The 18,188-nt window shown below is 60.5% G+C and overlaps 1 protein-coding gene across 4 annotated transcripts in view; it reads left to right on the top strand.

Annotated features, from left to right (window-relative positions):
• Positions 1–15,726, top strand: part of MAEA (macrophage erythroblast attacher, E3 ubiquitin ligase) — a 28,353-nt gene extending 12,627 nt beyond the window's left edge. For 2 of the 4 annotated variants that reach the window (XM_055434487.2, XM_055434491.2), the window contains exons 2-10: positions 1,635–1,817; positions 3,735–3,938; positions 7,322–7,444; positions 8,091–8,204; positions 10,543–10,619; positions 10,750–10,858; positions 13,936–14,069; positions 14,347–14,542; positions 14,824–15,725. In XM_055434487.2, coding sequence (XP_055290462.1) covers positions 1,635–1,817; positions 3,735–3,938; positions 7,322–7,444; positions 8,091–8,204; positions 10,543–10,619; positions 10,750–10,858; positions 13,936–14,069; positions 14,347–14,542; positions 14,824–14,919 — 1,236 coding nt within the window. In that variant the 3' untranslated portion in view covers positions 14,920–15,725. Of the gene's footprint in view, positions 1–1,634; positions 1,818–3,734; positions 3,939–7,321; positions 7,445–8,090; positions 8,205–10,542; positions 10,620–10,749; positions 10,859–13,935; positions 14,070–14,346; positions 14,543–14,823 lie in introns of all 4 variants that reach the window. The other 2 variants (XM_055434488.2, XM_055434490.2) reach the window with 2 other exon arrangements.
• Positions 15,727–18,188: the final 2,462 nt, after the last annotated feature.

Below are 18,188 nucleotides of genomic sequence, written 5' to 3'. Positions count from 1 at the left end.
CCCCCTCAGCGTCTCGTGTGCTCTCACCACGCAGGCCGCTTAGTGGTGGGGCCGGGTTGGCGTGCCGGTCGGGTCGCAGACCCAGTGTGGGCATGGTGTGGTTTTGGGGGCTCTGCCGCTCATCTCCTTGCAGAGATGCCCCCCTGCGCCCCCGCCCCGAGTCCAGTCTCCCGCAAACTGTGGTTGGAGGCCCGGTGTGCCTGTTCCCTCCAGAAATCGCCTCTGGAGGTAGGGCACACCTCTCACTGAGGGGCTGTCTGTGAGTCACTGGTTGCTCGTCTGCCTCGAGCCCGGTTCTGTGTTGGGTGCTGGCGCACAGTGCTGCATGAGTGGTCACTTCTGAGCAGTGGACTCCTCAGGAGCCTCCACTTTTCTTACAGGAGTACTGAGTCCAGAGGAGGCGGCAGTGTGTGGGGTGGACCAGGGGACCAGTCAGTGGTCTGTGCAGGGAGCCCATGCCGTCCACCACTAGCAGGGGCCTGAACGCCCTGTCAGGCCATCGCCCGTGTCCCTTGGGCCCACGGTCGTAGCTCAGTTGCGTTTTAAGAGCCCCCCTCCCACCCGCCCACGGTCATCAGGGAGCCCGAGGCCTGGCGGGTTGGCTCAGCTTCCCACGGATGAGAGCCAAGGTGTGGTCAGCCGTGTTTCCACGCTGAGTGGGAGTGGCAGCCGGGGCAGGCGGGTGGTGGCCTTGCCGGGTCTCCTGGTCTCCTGGCCAGCCCCCGCCCTGGCCCCACTGTCACTGGGGTCTCTGCTCCTGGGAAGCCCAGGCTCTGGGGCAGGCCCCGTCTCCTCCCTGCCCAGCACAGCACCTGGCACAGGGCTGGTTCCTCCTGAGTGTCGGGGCAGCTGGCGGGGCCCCCGCGAGCGGTCCTTGCCCTGGGCAGGGCGGGTTTGGGGCAGCCACTGCACTGCTCTCCAGAGACCGGCCCTGTGAGCAGCGTGTGCCGGCGGGGAGCCCCCCTCGTGGTAAGGAGTCCCTCTCAGAGTCCCCAGGGCGCTGTGACTTCAGTGACACTTCGTGGGTTGTCTGCCGTCCTGTGTTCTGGGGAACAGGCGTCCTCTGACTGAGAGTCCATCTGCCCATTCTCTCTTGTGAGCGCGCCCGCCTCCACTTTTCTAACCGCGTCCAAGGGGCTGCTTCCTGCCCGTCCTCCTGGCCTCATCAGCGTCCCGCCCACTCCCACTGGGGCCATCAGAGGGTCCTTATGGGCTTTCCCGCCCCCAGCATGGCTCTGCTTTTTGGTCTTTTCCTGAACTTTGTGTTGTTCTAGATGAACTCGGGGGTGCTCCTGTTCACAGGGAGGTTTCTGGGGACTTTGTGTTGCTCTAGATGAACTCGGGGGCGCTTCTGTTCACAGAGAGGTTTCTGGGGGGCGTGGAGGCTGCCCTGCATCTCACGTCGGTCGGGCGCATGTCAGCCTTTGTGTCCTTGTCCGGGAACACGGGTGACCCTCACTTACGTGGGCATTTTGTGGGGCTCAGGCAGGTTTTAGAGGAGACACATTTTTAGCGAATGAGAAGCCTAAGCTTCTTGCTTCCGAAAGTGTCATGAAGGAGGCCACCCCTCGCAAGGAGGAGAAGCAGCCCTGCCCGCCAAGGGCGCGGACGCAGCAGCCTTCTGTCTCTTGCAGGTGCCCTATGAGACGCTGAACAAGCGCTTCCGTGCCGCGCAGAAGAACATCGACCGCGAGACAAGCCACGTCACCATGGTGGTGGCCGAGCTGGAGAAAACGCTGAGCGGCTGTCCGGCCGTGGACTCTGTGGTCAGCCTCCTGGACGGTGTTGTGGAGAAGCTCAGCGTCCTCAAGAGGAAGGTCAGTGCTCTCCTGGGCTGTGCCGCCTGCCATGTCCCCAGCCGCCGGCACTCACGGGCGCCCCCTTCCCCGGCTGCCCTGGGGGAGAGCTGTGGTGGAGGGTGGTCCCCCCATCCTGCAGTGGCCTCTGCCGCCACAAGGCAGGCTTCCCGACCCCCTTTCCGGTTCCTGTCTCCATGTGTCCTGGGCCCAGGGTGGGAGCAGTTTTATTATTTTCCCTGTTCCACCTCAAAACAGCACGCTGGCTTTCTTGTCTCTGAGGATGGTAGATACACCCCCAAAGTGAGATAAGATATTTGGAAACATTTTATCGAAAGTATTGGGGAGCTCATGAGACAGACAGGAATCATCAGGTTTGGGGAGCAGGCGGTCTGGGGTGGGGTGGGGCAGAAGGCTAGGGACCCCTGCTGCCTCAGGGGAGCACCCCCCAAGGGCCTCCCTGGCTCGGGCCTCGGGCGTTAAGAGCGGGGGTCTGATGGCGGGAGTGCTGCACCTTGGGTGAGGGAGCCCAGCAGGCGCTGGCACCCAGGTTCACAGCCACGGGAACTGGGTGCCCTGACCCCGCCCCCAGTGTCCGCCTGGTAGGCGTGGTCCCAGCAGCTGCTGCTCCGGGCTCTGGTGGAATGGTGGAATGAATGTGGTCCTCCCCGGTGGAGGTTGCCTTCCAGCTGAGCATCAGGTTGTTCCCCGACAGTAGCCAGCACAGTGGGAGGTGACAGGTACACAGGACACTGTGACGGAGACTCAGCAGGAATAGGAGATCCACACAGACTTCAGAGGTAGAAACTAGCAGATACCGCCCTTCACTGTGTTTAAAGGGTGAAAAAACAACTTGGAGATATCTGCAGGGAATAGAGAGTGTAAGCGATTTGAAGTTAAAAACAACAAAGTAAAAATTCAAAGAAAGATAAATGAAAAACTCAGCTTTTACTTACAACAAATATCTTAATGTTTAACAATGGGATCCAGCTAAGAGAGAGTTACGGAGCTGGAAGGCGGGTCTGAGGAGATTACTGGGGTACAGCACAGACAGGAAGAGGGGGCGAGAGCCTGGCGAGTGGGGTGGAGCCTGCCGTGGGCCCCGAGCGCAGGGAGCGTGACCGGAGGTGTCCCTGACAGTCCGCAGCTCAGAGACCGCGACACAAGCCTACCTGGGGTTTTACTCTGTGAGGCCGAAGAACTCAAAAAAGCAGGTAGAGGAGAGTCCCCTTGTCAAGGAGCTGCAAATACCCTGACAGCTGACTTCTTGACGGTGGAATGTGCTGGGAGCAGCCAGCGGCTGACCAGGACTCTGGACCTGGTGTCCAATGCGTAGCCACCAGCCGCCGGTGCCACTGACATTCCTGTGGAAAAGTCATGGAACCAGTGCCAGGGTCCCACAGCTACACTTCAGGTGGTCGCCAGTGGCTGCTGTGTGATAAGCAGGCATAGAACACTGCCACTTGGCCGTCTTAATTCCGAACTAAATAGCCTTTAGAGAAAGTATTATAAAAGATAAAAACTCAGGTTATAATGACAAGTGTGTTCATTAACTGGGAAGCTGGACAAATGTAAAGTTCTCTGCCTCCGGCAGTGCAGCTTGAATACCTAAAACTGAAAGTAACGTCCCTGTGGGGAAGGACAGACCCTGCCGTAGCCTTGGAGACTGTAGCTCCTCCCCGCCCCTTGGCTCCTGTGCGGCCCGGGGGCCTGCTTCCCACTCTGGCCTCCCTGCCGCCCAGTCTTCCGTGGTCCGGGTGGGAGTCCAGTGGGTGGTACAGTGGGCGGTCCGGGTGGGAATCTGGTGAGCGGTCCGGTGGGCAGTCCTGGTGGTCAGTCGGTCGTGGGCGGTCTGGGTGGGAGTCCAGTGGGCGGTACAGTGGGCGGTCTGGGTGGCCAACGGCAGCCGCAGGTCCTGAGCGCTTGTGTCTGGCGCAGGCAGTGGAGTCTATCCAGGCGGAGGATGAGAGCGCCAAGCTGTGCAAGCGCCGGATCGAGCACCTCAAGGAGCACAGCAGTGACCAGCCGGCAGCGGCCAGCGTGTGGAAGAGGAAGCGCATGGACCGCATGATGGTGGAGCACCTGCTGCGCTGCGGCTACTACAACACGGCCGTGAAGCTGGCGCGCCAGAGCGGCATCGAGGTGGGCACAGACGGGGCCCTCGCTGTGTCCTGAGCCGGGACTCAGAGGGGCAGGGGTGTGGACGGGGTCGCCCGCGCCAGAGGTCTCCTGTGCCCGCTCCTCGTGCATGAGCCTCTCTCTGGGCCGGGCATGCTTTCTGTCAGTCCCTTTGTGGTGGCCCCGGGGTGCAGGTGTGGAAGCGCTTGATGCCCCAGGCCGTGTGCGGTGGTGATTGGGCTGTCCGTGCCCTGTGCTGGCTGCTGCGGGTCCACCCGCACCGTGCTCCAGCCTTCAGGCCGCTGGCTGGGGGCAGCGGTACCCTGGTGTCCCGAGGGCGGCCTTCACTGTGGCGGGCATAGCAGTCGGGTGCCCGGCAGGATTGCGTGGTCGCCCCACGTGCCCACTTCCCATGACTGGAGCTCCTGGCAGGAGCACGTCTGCTAAGGGCAGTGTCCTCTCTGCGTCCTGGGTCCTGCCCCAGCCGGCTCCTCTGCTGCACTTGGGACCCCTGAACCTGAGCCTCCTCACCCTCGTGTCCTCAGATCCCCCGGCCCCCATCACAATCCCCTCCCCACCCAGTGTGTGTGGCTCCTGCCCTGGGCTGATGGGGCTTAGCCCTGGTGGTTCCGAACCCCAGTGTGTGATCCTGTTCCCATCCCAGGAGGTGCCTGGGGTCCCCGCAGCGGGCCCGGCCCACCTGCTTCCCACGGGCCCCGTGTCCCCACCTAGTTATGGCTCCAGGCCTCTGCTCCTGGCTGACACACTCGAGGTGGGGATCGGGGATGGTTGTCCTGCTTGCACCACAGCCCCGGGCAGCTCCTCGACCTGGGTGTGCCCGGGCCCAGGCTCCTGCTCTGGGTGACGGGGCTGCCAGTCTCAGCTTGGTGCCCGGTGGTCCCCGGCACCTGATCTCCTACCCACCATGCCAGCTTCCTCCTCACCCCAGGCTCTCCCTGCCTCACCTTCAGCACAGCTTGTCTTATCTGTCGGGCTTCACTCCTGCGCCCTCCCCTGCACCTGCGAGGGCGTGGCCAGGCTCACCCACCTGTGCTGGCTGGTGAGGCCCAAGCTCCCTGTGCCTCCTGGCCCCCAGGTGTGCTCCGTGGGGGGAGAAGCGTGAAGCCAGACCAGACGTGGTGAAGGTGAGCTGTCTGAAGAGGCGCAGAGCAGCGGGGAGTGGGCAGGGGCCAGTGGTCATCTGTCTGCAGACGGGCAGTCAGGGGCGGGGGGCCTCAGAAGGAGGTCACTTGGCGTGAACGTCTAGGAGCCAGTCCCAGAAGGGGTTTCCCATGGAGCCCCCAGCCTCACACTGAGGACAGAAACGCAGCTCTCTTTCTGAAGCAGACACAGGAGGGCATCATCCTGGCCTTGGGGTGGGCGAGGCCTCCCAGGAAGAGGCTGTAGTGCTGGGGCTCCTTCTTCTCATCCAAAGACACTGTGAATATGGAGGGGAGTGCAGGCCACGCTGGCGGCTGTGGCTGGCAGAAGGCCTGGTGGAGTTGGCCGTGGTCCCATGTTGGCCGCCTCCGTGGTGGCAACCTCCTGGGAGGGGGCCACGGGTGGTGCGCACTCCCTGTGGCTCACCTTCGGCTGGCTGGTTTAACATTTTTACCATGGCTCCCACAACCCAGGGTCCATGGTCATCAGAGCACTGTCCACAGGAAAGGGAGAGTCTTGGAAAGGCCAGAATCTGGGGTGTGGGCAGGACAAGCCACCACCTGCAAGTTAGAAAAGGCCTGGAAAGGATGGAGCACAGGAGAGAAGGAAGACAGCGTGTCATCTGATAGCCTCGCCTTGGCCTAGCGGGAAGCATTCTGGAGAGACTGGAGAGATGGCCAAGGAAGCAGCACCAGAACGCGGCTCCCTCTGTAGGGAGGGCGGCGAGCCGAGGGCTGGATCAAGGAGTCCTGGCTGGACACCCAAGGGCACTCCCTCACCTGAACCCCATGCTCAGGGCGAAGCAGGGGGAGCGGCTGGGTGGAGCGTGGGCCGTGGCGGGAAGCCTCGGGGTCCAGCGCCCAGCCACACTCCAGCCCTCTCTGACTGTGTCCTGCTCTGTCTGGCAGTCAGGACGTGGAGCCGAGGAGGAGTCAGGCTGGGCAGTTGGGGGCGAGTCCTGCAGGCCCCAGCCGGCATCTGCCACTGTCCCTCCCGGGGATGCTGCGGGTGGAGCCTCCCTCCTGTGGCCGCCCTGCTGTTGCGTGGTCCAGAGCAGCCCCGACAGCAGCACACCCCGGGCCCTCTGATCAGTTGCTCTTGTGCCCGTGACAAGAGCCCGTTTGGCTCCACAGAAGATGCCCCGGGAGCTGGTCCACGGGCACCATCTCGCTGTCTAGTAACAGTACTGGATTATTTCTTCTTGTTAATTTTGCTGTAAGTGCCCGGTTTCATGGCGACCTCATTGGCGGTGTGCCTCCACTGACTTTCTCTTGAAGTAGAGCAGGTGTCCCTTCCTCGTGCTGTGTCCACCTGTAGGGGCTATGCGTCCTTCTGCAGCACAGCTCCCATGCGGAGCTTGACGTGGCTATGGTGCTGCACACGGAACCTCCGTGGCGAGCTCTGAGCTGCTCTGCGTGGCATGTCTTGGCCGAGAGAGCATGGGTGAGGTGGTGTCCTGTCCTGTGCTCCACGGTCCAAGTGGCTGTGAGTCTAAGTGGAAGCTCTGGAGACACAAGAGTTCCAGGGCTATTGTGTGCTGGATGTTCCTCCACCCACTAACAGAAAACGACCAGCTCCGTCTGTGCCTGAGGGAAGAGAAATTCCCTTTCTGAAATTTTCTTCCAGTGACCCCTCATTTGTCATGTCAGAATGCGCACCACCTGCCCCGTGTGGCCAGGGAGGTCCTTCTCACTGGCTGCTCCAACCTCTTGCTTGGGCCCCGGGCTTCCTGTCTCCCCCTGCCCCCGCCCTTCCTGGCACCACAGCGCCCCCTCGACCTTGCAGGAGTGCACCTGAGTGGGTGGCTTCGCGCTTGTGGGTCCCTGGCTCTGCCGGGCTCCTCCAGCTCAGCGGCACTGGGCTGGCCCGCGCAGATTGCAGTCCTCGGGCTGGGGGAGAGGAGCAGAGAGCCGAGGCGAGAGACGTGCGGCCCCCAGCTGCCCCTTCTCACAAACCTAAACTTGAAACCCATCTGCAGAGCAAAACCCATAGAAGTTAAGTGTGGACTACCGGGATCTCCGTGTGTCGGCCCTGTGAGAGCTGGTGGGGCCCCAGGTTCTGGCAGGACCCGGGCCGTCACCAGGCCTGCGTGCTGCGCAGACACGGCCCGCGGCGGGGTGTCCCAGCGCGGGAGAGGGTGTTCCCATGGGAGGAGGCGCGGGGCGCCACCTGCCGGGCACCGTGTCCGTTCAGCCTTGGGCGGGTCCGGGGTCCAGAGCTCTGAGCCAGGGCTCCCTTCACTGCAGGATTTAGTCAACATCGAGATGTTCCTGACTGCCAAAGAGGTGGAGGAGTCCCTGGAGAGGCGCGAGACTGCCACCTGCCTGGCCTGGTGCCATGACAACAAGTCCCGGCTGCGCAAGATGAAGGTGCGCGGGCTGCGCCGGGGCGGGGCTCCCGGCGGGGCGGGGCGTGCCTGGGCAGAGCTTGCAGAGTGGGGAGGGGCGGCGCCACCTGCACCAGAGCCTGTTGTTTCGGAGTTGTGTGGATGCATAATAGGGGGTTGTTGGGTTCGTTGTGGGTTTGGGGTTGTTATATAAGAGGGTAGTGTTGAGTTTTAGGGGAAATACTCAAAAGGGCACTCTCTGCATTATGGTTTGGACAGATGTTGAGTGAAGTTCTGAAGGCACGTGGTGTGGATGGACCACGCATGTGCTGCCAGGGATTGGAGTCGGGTGGGCCCAGCTCCTACCCACCCACTCACTGACTCTGGAAGGCACACTGCGAGGAGTGGGTGCCCGCCTGTGAGGATGCAGAGTTCCAGTCTGGGATATTCTCGAATACAGCCTTTCTTGAGACCCAGAAGCAGCTTAAAATATAGACACTTAAAATTGAATTTAAACTTGTTTCCTGAAAGGTGTCAACGCCTTAGGGCTTGCAGAAATGCTTGATTGTATTAACCTTTCCTGCCTCTGTTAGAAAAGCTGTCCTAAACCGAGTGCCTTTAACCCCGCCCCGCTGAGCGTGTCGTGTGCACACAGTCACCAGCCAAGGGTGACACTCTCTGCCACTCAGGGCCGCCAAAGCGAGCACGACGCGAAGACGGGACGGAAAAGTAGAATGGCCAGTGGCTCCCCTAAAGAGAGTGAGGATCTTGGTATGGAAACCATAAAAGGAAAGCCAGAATTGGTATGTAACACGCGCCCGCGCTCTGCTCCACCCCCACGGCTGTGCGCTCGGCGGGAACCAGGGCAGAAGGAAAACAGGCCTCCAGTGCAACAGGCAGTTTCTGCAAGCCCTGCTCCCTCCCCGAGAACACTGCTGCTTGGCCAGGCACGCCACGGGGGTCGGGTCGTAGCGGGGAGCCTTGCACCTACCTGCCAGGGGGTGGGCTGGCGGGGCGAATCCACCAGGGCACAGTCCTGTGGTCTCGTCACGTAACTGGAGGGAGCATAAGTAGTTGTCCAGAAGTACATCCAGAGGGTGAGAGGCCGTCAGAACGTGCTCATTACAAAGTTCTGGCTGAACACAAGCCGGTGTGCAGGCTCTGTCCAGTTTGTGCTCTTGTGGGCACACGCGAGCTCTGGTGCTGGATCACACGTGCAGGCTGGGGGTGGGGGGTCAGGGGCTCACGCCAGATGCCAGGGGTCACTTAGATCAGTGGTGAGGCTCTACACGAGAAAAGAAACTTTGAGACCCACGTTTCCCGTAGTTGAAAACACCTCCAAAGTAGTGAGTACAGCCTGCAGAAGTCTCCTGAGTTGAGGTGGGTCTCTGGACACATCAGGCCGGCAGGGGCAAGGTGTGTGCGGTGTCTGCAGCCTCAGTGGGGCTGTGAACAGGGGCGCGCAGAGCCTCTCAGGTCGTGTGTGATGTGATCACCAGATGGTGGCAGTCCTTGTCCAGTCTGGACACCTGCATGTGTCCACCCTCTCAGGGGCCTGTCTGAGGGTTAACTTGGAGAGCAAAGAGCCACCATAAATAAGGAGACACATTTCCACGGGTCGGTTTTGCAGAGCTGACCTAGGGTTTACTGGTAACGCTCCTTGGCCAGCAGCCCCAAATGGAAGTGGTCATCGTTCCCTGGGAGGCAGGCAGCGCCCCTCCGCCCTCCGTCCCCAGCTCAGCTCTGCTGGTCTGGCCTCTGAAAGGGGCCGGGTTTTTCTTCACTGGTTTGTGCGGTGCCTGCCACGCCACCCTCGCCCTGCCCCACCCATTTGGGGTCAGGACAGACTGCTGCCTGGGGCTCAGTGCCCTGCACAGAGGGTGGGGAAGGGGGCTTGGGCAGGGAGACAGACCATCTTTTCTGAGCCCCTGCGGAGTGGACGTGTGGGTACCAGGTGAGTGCCCCTGACACCAGGCGGCACGGTCTGCAGTCAGGTCAGCCCGCGCTCCGCTTGGTGTGCCTGGGGCCGGGCTGGGGGCTCATGGAGGGTGTCCTCCCAGGGTCCCTCGAGCCTGGGCGCTTCCCTGCTACGCAGAGTGTATGCCAGGCTGGGGGGCGGGGAGCAAGTCAGGAGGGGTTGGCAGACTTGTGGAAGCAGCAGACACAAGGCAACGTTTATACCGTCTCAGGGCCTGGGCACCGTGGGTGGGACAGTGCGCGGAGGTCCTGAGGTTGGCCTCTGGGCCGTGTACTCCATGTACTCTGTTTCTGGTTGGAAACAGTGTTTTCTGAAGCCATGTTGGAGATGTTATAGTCTTAGTGTTTTTGTAAAATAATCCAGGTTTTTCATCTTAGGTCACAAAAGTTAATTTTGCCTGCTTCTCTCTACCCCTGGCTGCAGGAGTTTTAGCCCAAATTGGGTTGATGTTGCTAAGAATTCAAAATTCGCTTGGGCTTCTTACAAGCTACTTGACTAATGCAGCTGTATTAGCATCCCCCCGGGGTCTCTTGTAGAGCCTCAGGACTGACGCCTCCCAGATGGAGCTGGTCTACGGCCGCCTCCCAGCACAGCAGCCCCAGCCCCGGGGCCCTCGCATCCGTGGCACGTCCTGGGCTCTTCCAGGAGCTGGCCCTGACCTGCTTGCCCACCTCTGCCATCTTCACCCAGTCCTGGCCACATGCTGCGGCCCCGTCCACCCAGGGCCTCTGAGCTGGCTCGTTCCCAGAGTCGCTGTAGCCCATACCGTGCGGGTCCTCACGTGGTGCTCTGTCCCCCCGGAGCCTCGGCATGATCGGGGGCTGGAAAGAGGAGGCCTGCGGGTTGGAGGGTGTGACGGGGGTGCTGTGCTAACCAGGCTGCCATGTCCGCACAGCCAGCTGCAGCTCGGGAGTACCCCCACGCTCCTCCCCCCACGTCCGCCCGGCCCTCCCTGGCCTGGCCCTGAGAGATGTGGGGTGGGGCCGGGCCACGGCCTGTCAGGACCCAGCAAGTGTTGGCTGCAGGTTGAGATTAGGATTCCAGCAGCAGCCCTGCCTCCCCGGTGATGCCGAGCTTCTGTAGCAGTGTGTGCAGCTTCGAGCCGGGACACGGCTTTCAGGTGATCCTGGCTAAGCTGGTCCTTGCCTTGTCTTCACCCTCAGAGCTGCCTGGAGTTTAGCCTGAGGATCCAGGAGTTCATTGAGCTCATTCGGCAGAACAAGAGGCTGGATGCGGTGAGGTAGGACCCCCATCAACATGCAGGGCCGGCTTCTGGGCCCCTCCCGGGCCGGGTCTGGGCCCGCACAGCTGGTGCCCGGGTGGGGGAGGCGGGGGTGCACACGTCTCCAGGCTGCGCTGTGCCTTTCCAGACACGCCAGGAAGCACTTCAGCCAGGCTGAGGGGAGCCAGCTGGACGAGGTCCGCCAGGTCATGGGCATGCTGGCCTTCCCGCCGGACACGCACATCTCCCCCTACAAGGTACGGCGTGCCCCGGGCTCAGGGTCGGGCCGGGCCTGCAGTCACTGCCACTGACCAGTGTGGCCCGCACACCACCCAGGCCTTTTTTCCCATCTTGTTCCCATTTTGCTGGCAAAATCTTTGATCAGAACGGCTCCTAAAGCACTTCAGCTGGAAAGGGCAATTCCAAGTGCCTGCTCACTCCTCTGGAGGCCCAGTCAAGGCTGGACGGGCCTGGGCTCTGCTGGCGTGTTTCCTGACCTCCCTTGTTCCTGCCCTGCGTTCTCTTCCCTGCGTCAGGATCACTGGACTCATCTCCCCCATCCCCCCACCCCCAGGATAAACACCCAAGAGAAGCCAAGCCACACCTTCACCACTCTGCCCCGAGATGGCTTTGGCTGGATGCTAGACTCGTCACCCACAGCCCCCGTCCACGAGCACAGCCCTGCCAGGCTCGCCACCCTTTGTAACCAGGAGCCTTCGCTCCAGCTCCCAGTAACTCAGCCCTCGTTGGGTCTGAGGTCTCATCACAGTGGCCTTGATGGTGCACAGCTCTTAGTTTTCTCTGGAGAGACTGGGGTGCGCTCTGCCATTCTCTTCTTTTCCTGAGCCCTCACTTTTAACGGTCAGTACTGTTGGGCATTGTCTGCAAACGTCCAGCTGCTGCCCCCTGTTGTGAAGCTCCACCCCCGTGTTTAGGTATCCACTTCTGGTAGCCGTTCTCTGTGTTAGTCCCTTCTGGCAGCTGCAACAGCATACCACAGACCAGGGCTTGTGTTCAGGGTTCGGGAGGCTGGAAGTCCAAGGTCAGGTGCCAGCCTGAGGCATGACTTCTGCTGGGTCCTCCCATAGCAGAAGGGTCGGGCGCTCTCTGGGGACTCTTCTTAGAAGGACAGTAATGCCATTCGTGAGCCCCCTGCCCATGACCTCAGCCCCTCCCGGAGGGCCTCTCCCGGTGTGGGTGGGCGTGCTTGCAGGGGAGGGAGTAATACCCTTGGGTGGTGGACCCGCCCTGTCCTCTGGGCCTTGGAGACGGCCTCTGTCTTCCCTGCAGCCCCACTGACAAGTGTTCTGTCAAGCCTCTGGGCAGACCCAGCCCCCACTGCCCAAAGTGCCTGCAGGTCCTTTGGAAAGCTGCTGGAAGCTTCTTCCCAACTGAATTCACACTTTCTGTGGTGTTTGGGAATACAATAAATCAGCAGGTCACAAAGATCTTCAGGTCTAAAATCTTCAGATTTTAACTCACAGTGTTTTCAAAGTGCAGCAAAGGCCAGCCTGCCCTTGGGGGTGAGGCTCCCAGCTCAGGAGGGTGTGGAGCACATCACTTCACTCCTTGGTGAGGCCTCACAGTGGCTGTGAAGAGCCAGGCAGTGATGTCATCGCTGCTGTGGGATCCAGAGGGACCGAGCCTCAGAATAGGCCCCAGGGCGGGTGTCCCCTCCCCTGGGCAGAGTTCTCCACCAGCTGGGACACGACAGCCTTTGGCTGTCAAGGTTGGTCTGGCAGGTTCAGTTCAGTCACTCAGTCATGTCCGACTCTTCGCAACCCAGTGGACTGCAGCACGCCAGGCCTCCCTGTTCATCACCAACTCCCAGAGCTTGCTCAAACTCAACCTCAATGTTCATCGAGTTGGTGATGCCATCCAAGCATGTCATCCTCTGTTGTTCCCTTCTCCTCCCGCCTTCAATCTTTCCCAGCATCAGGGTCTTTTCAAATTAGTCAGCTCTTCACATCGGGTCGCCAAGGTATTACAGAGTTTCAGCTTCAGCATCAGGCCTTCCAGTGAATATTCAGGACTGATTTCCTTTAGGATGGACTGGTTGGAGCTCCTTGCAGTCCAAGGGACTCTCAAGAGTCTTCTCCAACACCGCAGTTCAGAAGCGTCAGCTCTTCCATGCTCAGCCTCCTTTATGGTCCAGAAAGCTGGTCTGGCAGGTTCAGTTCAGTCGCTCAGTCGTGTCCTACTCTTTGTGACCCCATGAATCACAGCACGCCAGGCCTCCCTGTCCATCACCAACTCCTGGAGTTCACTCAAACTCATGTCCATCGAGTCGGTGATGCCATCCAGCCATCTCATTCTCTGTCGTCCCCTTCTCCTCCCACCCCCAATCCGTCCCAGCATCAGAGTCTTTTCCAGTGAGTCAACTCGTCGCATGAGGTGGCCAAAGTACTGGAGCTTCAGCATCAGTCCCTCCAGTGAACACCCAGGACTGACCTCCTTTAGAGTGGACTGGCAGGTTAAGCAGCACCCGAGAGGAGGCCTGGGTGACAGGAGGGCCGTGGCTCAGCGCAGGCGGGGGTCTCGGGCGCAGGGAGCTCAGAAGCAGAGTTGGGATGGTGTCCTGGAAGCAGGAGCAGGGGACCAGACACTCCTGACACGCGCTGGAGCCTCCTCAGTAAGGGAGCAATGCCTTTGTCCCTTGTGGCAAGAGGTCACAGACATGTCCAGATGGGTCACAGTGGGAATGGACAAAGTACTGTGTTCTGAGAGGGGCTGTAGCAGAAACTGCAGGGCTCACAGGTGGCGCTGGGCATGGCAGCCCCTAGGGGTGGGCCTCCTTCACCATGGACTGGTTGGATAAAATGTTAAAAATCATTTTTTAAATGTTGGGAGTGTGATATGGGCCCTATGCCAGGGCTCTGAGGAGCTCACAGAACCTCTGACCGTGCTCCTGCTTGGCTGCCTCCCCCTCCCTCCCTGCCCCCACCCTGTCTGAGACTAAACCTGGGTGGTTTTAGGGACCAACATGAACTAGATTTAACTTTCTGTTCTAATAAGCTGTTCCCTGGAATAAGGTTTCTCCGTAATGCTCTTAGCAAGAGGTTCTGGAGCTTGCTCCATGAGTGGCTTCCCTTCCAGCCCCGAGTCCTTGACTTGTGTCCGGGCCACAGGACACACACTCCAGAGCATCAGCATAGGCTCAGAACGAGTCGGTGTCCCAGAAAGGGAGTCCGCGGTGGCCTGGCTGCAGGCGCAAATTCAGGCTGCCCTCTGGGCGCCGGCGCGTGGCTGAGCGGGGTGGCTCTCGTCTTCCGTCTGCAGGGAAGGGGCTTTGAGCTTGTTTCCTGTTACCACGACTCTGCCCCGCTTCTTCCAGGACCTGCTGGACCCGGCGCGGTGGCGGATGCTGATCCAGCAGTTCCGGTATGACAACTACCGGCTGCACCAGCTTGGGAACAACTCCGTGTTCACCCTCACCCTGCAGGCCGGCCTCTCGGCCATAAAGACGCCGTATCCTTCGCTCTGGGCTGCTGCCCACGCGCCCCCTTCCTAGTGCGGGGTGGTGTCCAGGCCCCGCTCCTTACGAGCCTCAGTCCCTGTCTTTGAGACAACTTCTGCAGTGCTCCCCACCCCCCAGACCGTGCCTTAATTGCGTTGCAGCCCCAAGGTTGAGACAGTGCCCGGAGGGCTCCCGTGCCCAGACCGGGACCATAACGCTCAGTAGCCTCCACGGGGTGCTCGGGACCCTGGGACCTCGGCCGGCCCGCCCTCCTTAACCCGCGCGCAGGCAGTGCTACAAGGAGGACGGCAGCTCGCGGAGCCCCGACTGCCCGGTGTGCAGCCGCTCGCTGAACAAGCTGGCGCAGCCCCTCCCCATGGCTCACTGCGCCAACTCGCGCCTCGTCTGCAAGATCTCGGGAGATGTCATGAACGAGAACAACCCGCCCATGATGCTGCCCAACGGCTACGTCTACGGCTACAACGTGAGGGCCGGGGGGCGGGGCCTTGCGGAGGGGGTGGGGTCACGTGTGGGGCGGGGCCATGGCAGAGTGCCCCGGGGGGTTGGGGCCTGAGCTGTCCTTTGCAAGGCGGGTTGGGGGACAGTGGAGAAAGCTCAGGACTTCTTGGCAGGGGTACCTGCAGAAAGTGACTTTCGTGAAATGAAGCGATTTGTTTCCTGAGAGTTGGTTTTGTAGGTTTCTCGTAAGAAACGTTGATGTAAATTGGATTGGCCCTTCTTAATGCGCCTGGTCTTCCTTTTTAGTCCCTGCTCTCTATCCGGCAGGATGATAAGGTCGTCTGCCCGAGAACCAAAGAGGTCTTCCACTTCTCCCAGGCCGAGAAGGTGTACATCATGTAGGCGGTTGCCACGCCGAGCGGCCTCAGGCCCCTGCCTACCTGCCTTTTTGTTTCTGCGACCAAAGATCAGTGAGCAACGACAACACTCCTGGGAAGAGAGGGGGAAAGATTTATCAAGTGTGCACTCGAATTTGAAACATGTCAGCTGTTGATGCTTCTAAAGTGCTTTCACCTTTCAGAGAAGCTTCTTTACAGACTGACCGCGCGGAGGGAGGCTGGAACCTTTCACCACAGGGACTGATTCCTTCCCCGTGTTCTCACAGTTCCTTCCCTTCTGCTAACAAGGAACCCCCGGGGCGGACTGGTCCTCGGCCATGGCCCGGGAGCAGTGGTGGCCACGCCAGACTGACCTGTGGTGACTCAGTGCCACGAGGGACCCTGTCACTTCTCTGTAGAGCTGCTGCCAAAACGCCGGCACCACGGCTGCAGGTGGCGCTGGCCTGCAGGACCACCGCCTGCCCGAGGCCGCACCCAGGGGCCACGTTTGGCCGTGTAGGTTCAGTGTCACGTCACTGGTGCCGCCTCATCTCCTGCCTGAGAATGTAACTCGTGGAAACCCACTGGACCGGTGTCTGCAGAGGCCTTGCCGACGGCTCAGTGACTCTAGCTCCAAACACTATTCATTACAGAAGCCAGTAGTTCAGTTGAAGTAACCACCAATGACTCTTCAAATCAAACGAACTGTTGTAGTTTACACGAAACCGTACGGTAGAGGTTTGTATTCAGCGCTTATTTTTGCATGTTGGTGTTGATTAGCTAATAAACTGTAAGCGTAGGACTCGCCAGGAAAGGCGTTTCTACTTTTGCTTTTGTGTGCGGCGGCAGCACGTCGGACCCCTGGGTGGTGTCTGTCGCCTGGCTGTCAGTCCAAGGTGGGCCCCGGGGCACCCAAGAACTGCACTCATGTGATCGCGTCCTGCCCCAGGGCCCCTCAGCCTCATGGCACCCCTAAGCAACCCCCAAAACTGGGGGTCCCCCTGGGGTCCTTTGTGGCATCTGAAGCACCTCCTCCCGAGAGGGAATGGGGGCTGCTACTGAGCCCTGCCTGCTGACCGTCAGCAGGAATGGTGCCCTGGGGGGTTAAGGGTTAGAGCTCGGGGGCCACACGGGCCCCTCCGCCCACTGCTTTGGCCCCTGCAGTCCAGGAGTGCCCAGTTCCCTTGGGCAAATTCCTCTTCTTAATTGGCACAGCTTCTGTTACGGTGGCCAAAGAGGGCTTGGAAGCAGCTGAGGCCGTCCTGGCCTGGTGAAGGCAGGGCGCGCCTCCTGGGCCGCCTGGTCCACCAAGTCCCCAGTGCCCGGCCTGGGTGAGCTCTGGCCTGCTCAGCCCCGTCCGTGTCGTCCTGCAGAGCCCTCCTGTGAGGATCAGGGTGGGCTCCGTGGCCTCTGCTGGCGCTTCCTCACGCCTGTGCTTTGCCATGCTCCCTGGCTGCCGCCTTCCTGGACTCGCCGCTATGCTGCACTGGCCCTCAGCCCACCCGGGCTCCTTGCCAGTGCGGCCATTTGAGTGTCAAGCCTCAGCCTGGCTCTCTGCTTCCTTACCGGGGCCCACGTCCCACGGAGACCGTGGCCTCCAGGTTGCGGCTGTGCTCTGCTAGTTGGGGCCGAGGATGAGCATGATTCAAGTGGGGTCTCCCCGGACACCGAGTCCGCATGCCGCCCGTCAGGCCCAGCACACACGCGGGCTTGCGGCTCTGCAGGCACTTGGGCAGAGGGGTGATGGGTTCTTTGCTGCCGTCCATACCCAGGGAGGGGGACAGTGGGGTCTCTGCTGGCCTCGCCCCCATCTCTGCCTGCTTTCTTGCTCTTTGCTTTCTATGGAAGTAGGTCTTCACTGAGCACATGGAGGAGATGGATTTCAGCATGCTGGTGCGCGTGGCCTGCAAGCCAGTCCAGTCTCCGGGCCACCCCCAAGGCCTTCCCAGGCCAGGGTCCTGGGCAGCCCTGGTTCTTGGTGAGAGTGCCTCAGCCAGGCCACTCGGGCATGGTGAAAACAGAACCCCACGGTCGGGTCCCTGTGGCTCACCCACAGGCAGGGCAGCTCATCCTTTCTGCTGCCTCTGGTGCCCACTGGCACGTGAGGGTGACTTCCTGTCCGCACACCGGTGGACACTGGGTTGCTTCCAGGTAGACCGGCCGTGAGCATCCGTGGGCATGGCTTTGGCTGAGCGTGCACGCGTGCTCTATGGGAGGGTGTGGGGTTGCTGGTTCTGTGTTAACATTCGCTCGACAGACAGCTGGCCAGAGTGGGCCCCACACCTCATCAGGCTCGGCGCCCACCTTCCATGTACGCTGGACATGCTGTTGGCTGTGAGCGCCTGCTTGCCATGGGCTTGTTCTGCGAACATGGCATGTGTGGGAACGTGGGTCCTGAGTCAACAGCTGGATGAGTTTTGCTGAATGTTCACACACCTCGGCTAGCAGGCCCAGGTGGCCAGCACCCCAGCCCCCCAGACTCTCCACTCACCCCACACAGCCGTCGCGCCCGTCGTCATGACTCAGGTGAGTTTCACCTCCACTCAGAACGAATCACAGACTGAGCTCTGGGTCTCTGCCAAATCTCACCCAGAAACAACCGTGGTCCCTGCGGCCCTGCTTCTCCATGCACACCCAGCCTGGCTGTCCACCCGCCAGGGGCACGCAGGCAGTTCCCAGGACAGTTGGTACCCAGGATGACTGGTACCCATGACTCCGGACATGTCTTCATTCCTGCCAGGTAGATGTCTGGAAGTAAGAGTTGTTGTGTCCTGGTGTCCCAGAAACCTTGAAACCGGGGAGTGTGGGTCCCTTTTGTTGACTCATTTTCTAGGTTTTCTAGATTGCGTTTTAGAAGCAGCTCATGAGGGTCTACCGGGAAAAGAACCAGTCTCTGGGGTTTAAACTGGAATTACGTAGAATCTCTAGATCAACTTGAGGACGGTCTCTGTCTACTTGAGATGGGAGGATATTCCTGCAATCCCGGAGTCCACAGGTCCAGGAATAGGGTGCCGGCAGCTGGATCCTGGTGAGGCCCTGTCCAGCACCTGCTCCCCCTGTCCACACAGGAGGATGCTGGTCCTACAGCATCGGGGTCCCACGCTAGCACCATTGTGACCTCACTTAAATGCCTCCAAATAGAGTCACAGGGAGATGACGGTGTGAGGGAGGGGGGCCTGATTTAGTCTATAACAGGGACTTAAAATCAACAGTTCTGAGTCTTGCAGTCCATGACAGGCACCTCACCACACAGTTACTCAGATTTACTTGATTTTCTCATTCACATTTTATAGT

This window comes from Moschus berezovskii, chromosome 5 (assembly GCF_049115385.1).
Source record: "Moschus berezovskii isolate FMDL1 chromosome 5, NW_MosBer_1.0, whole genome shotgun sequence".
Classification (NCBI taxonomy): domain Eukaryota; kingdom Metazoa; phylum Chordata; class Mammalia; order Artiodactyla; family Moschidae; genus Moschus; species Moschus berezovskii.
Note: the sequence above shows the minus strand (reverse complement) of the source record. Positions and strands in the feature narration are given on the sequence as shown.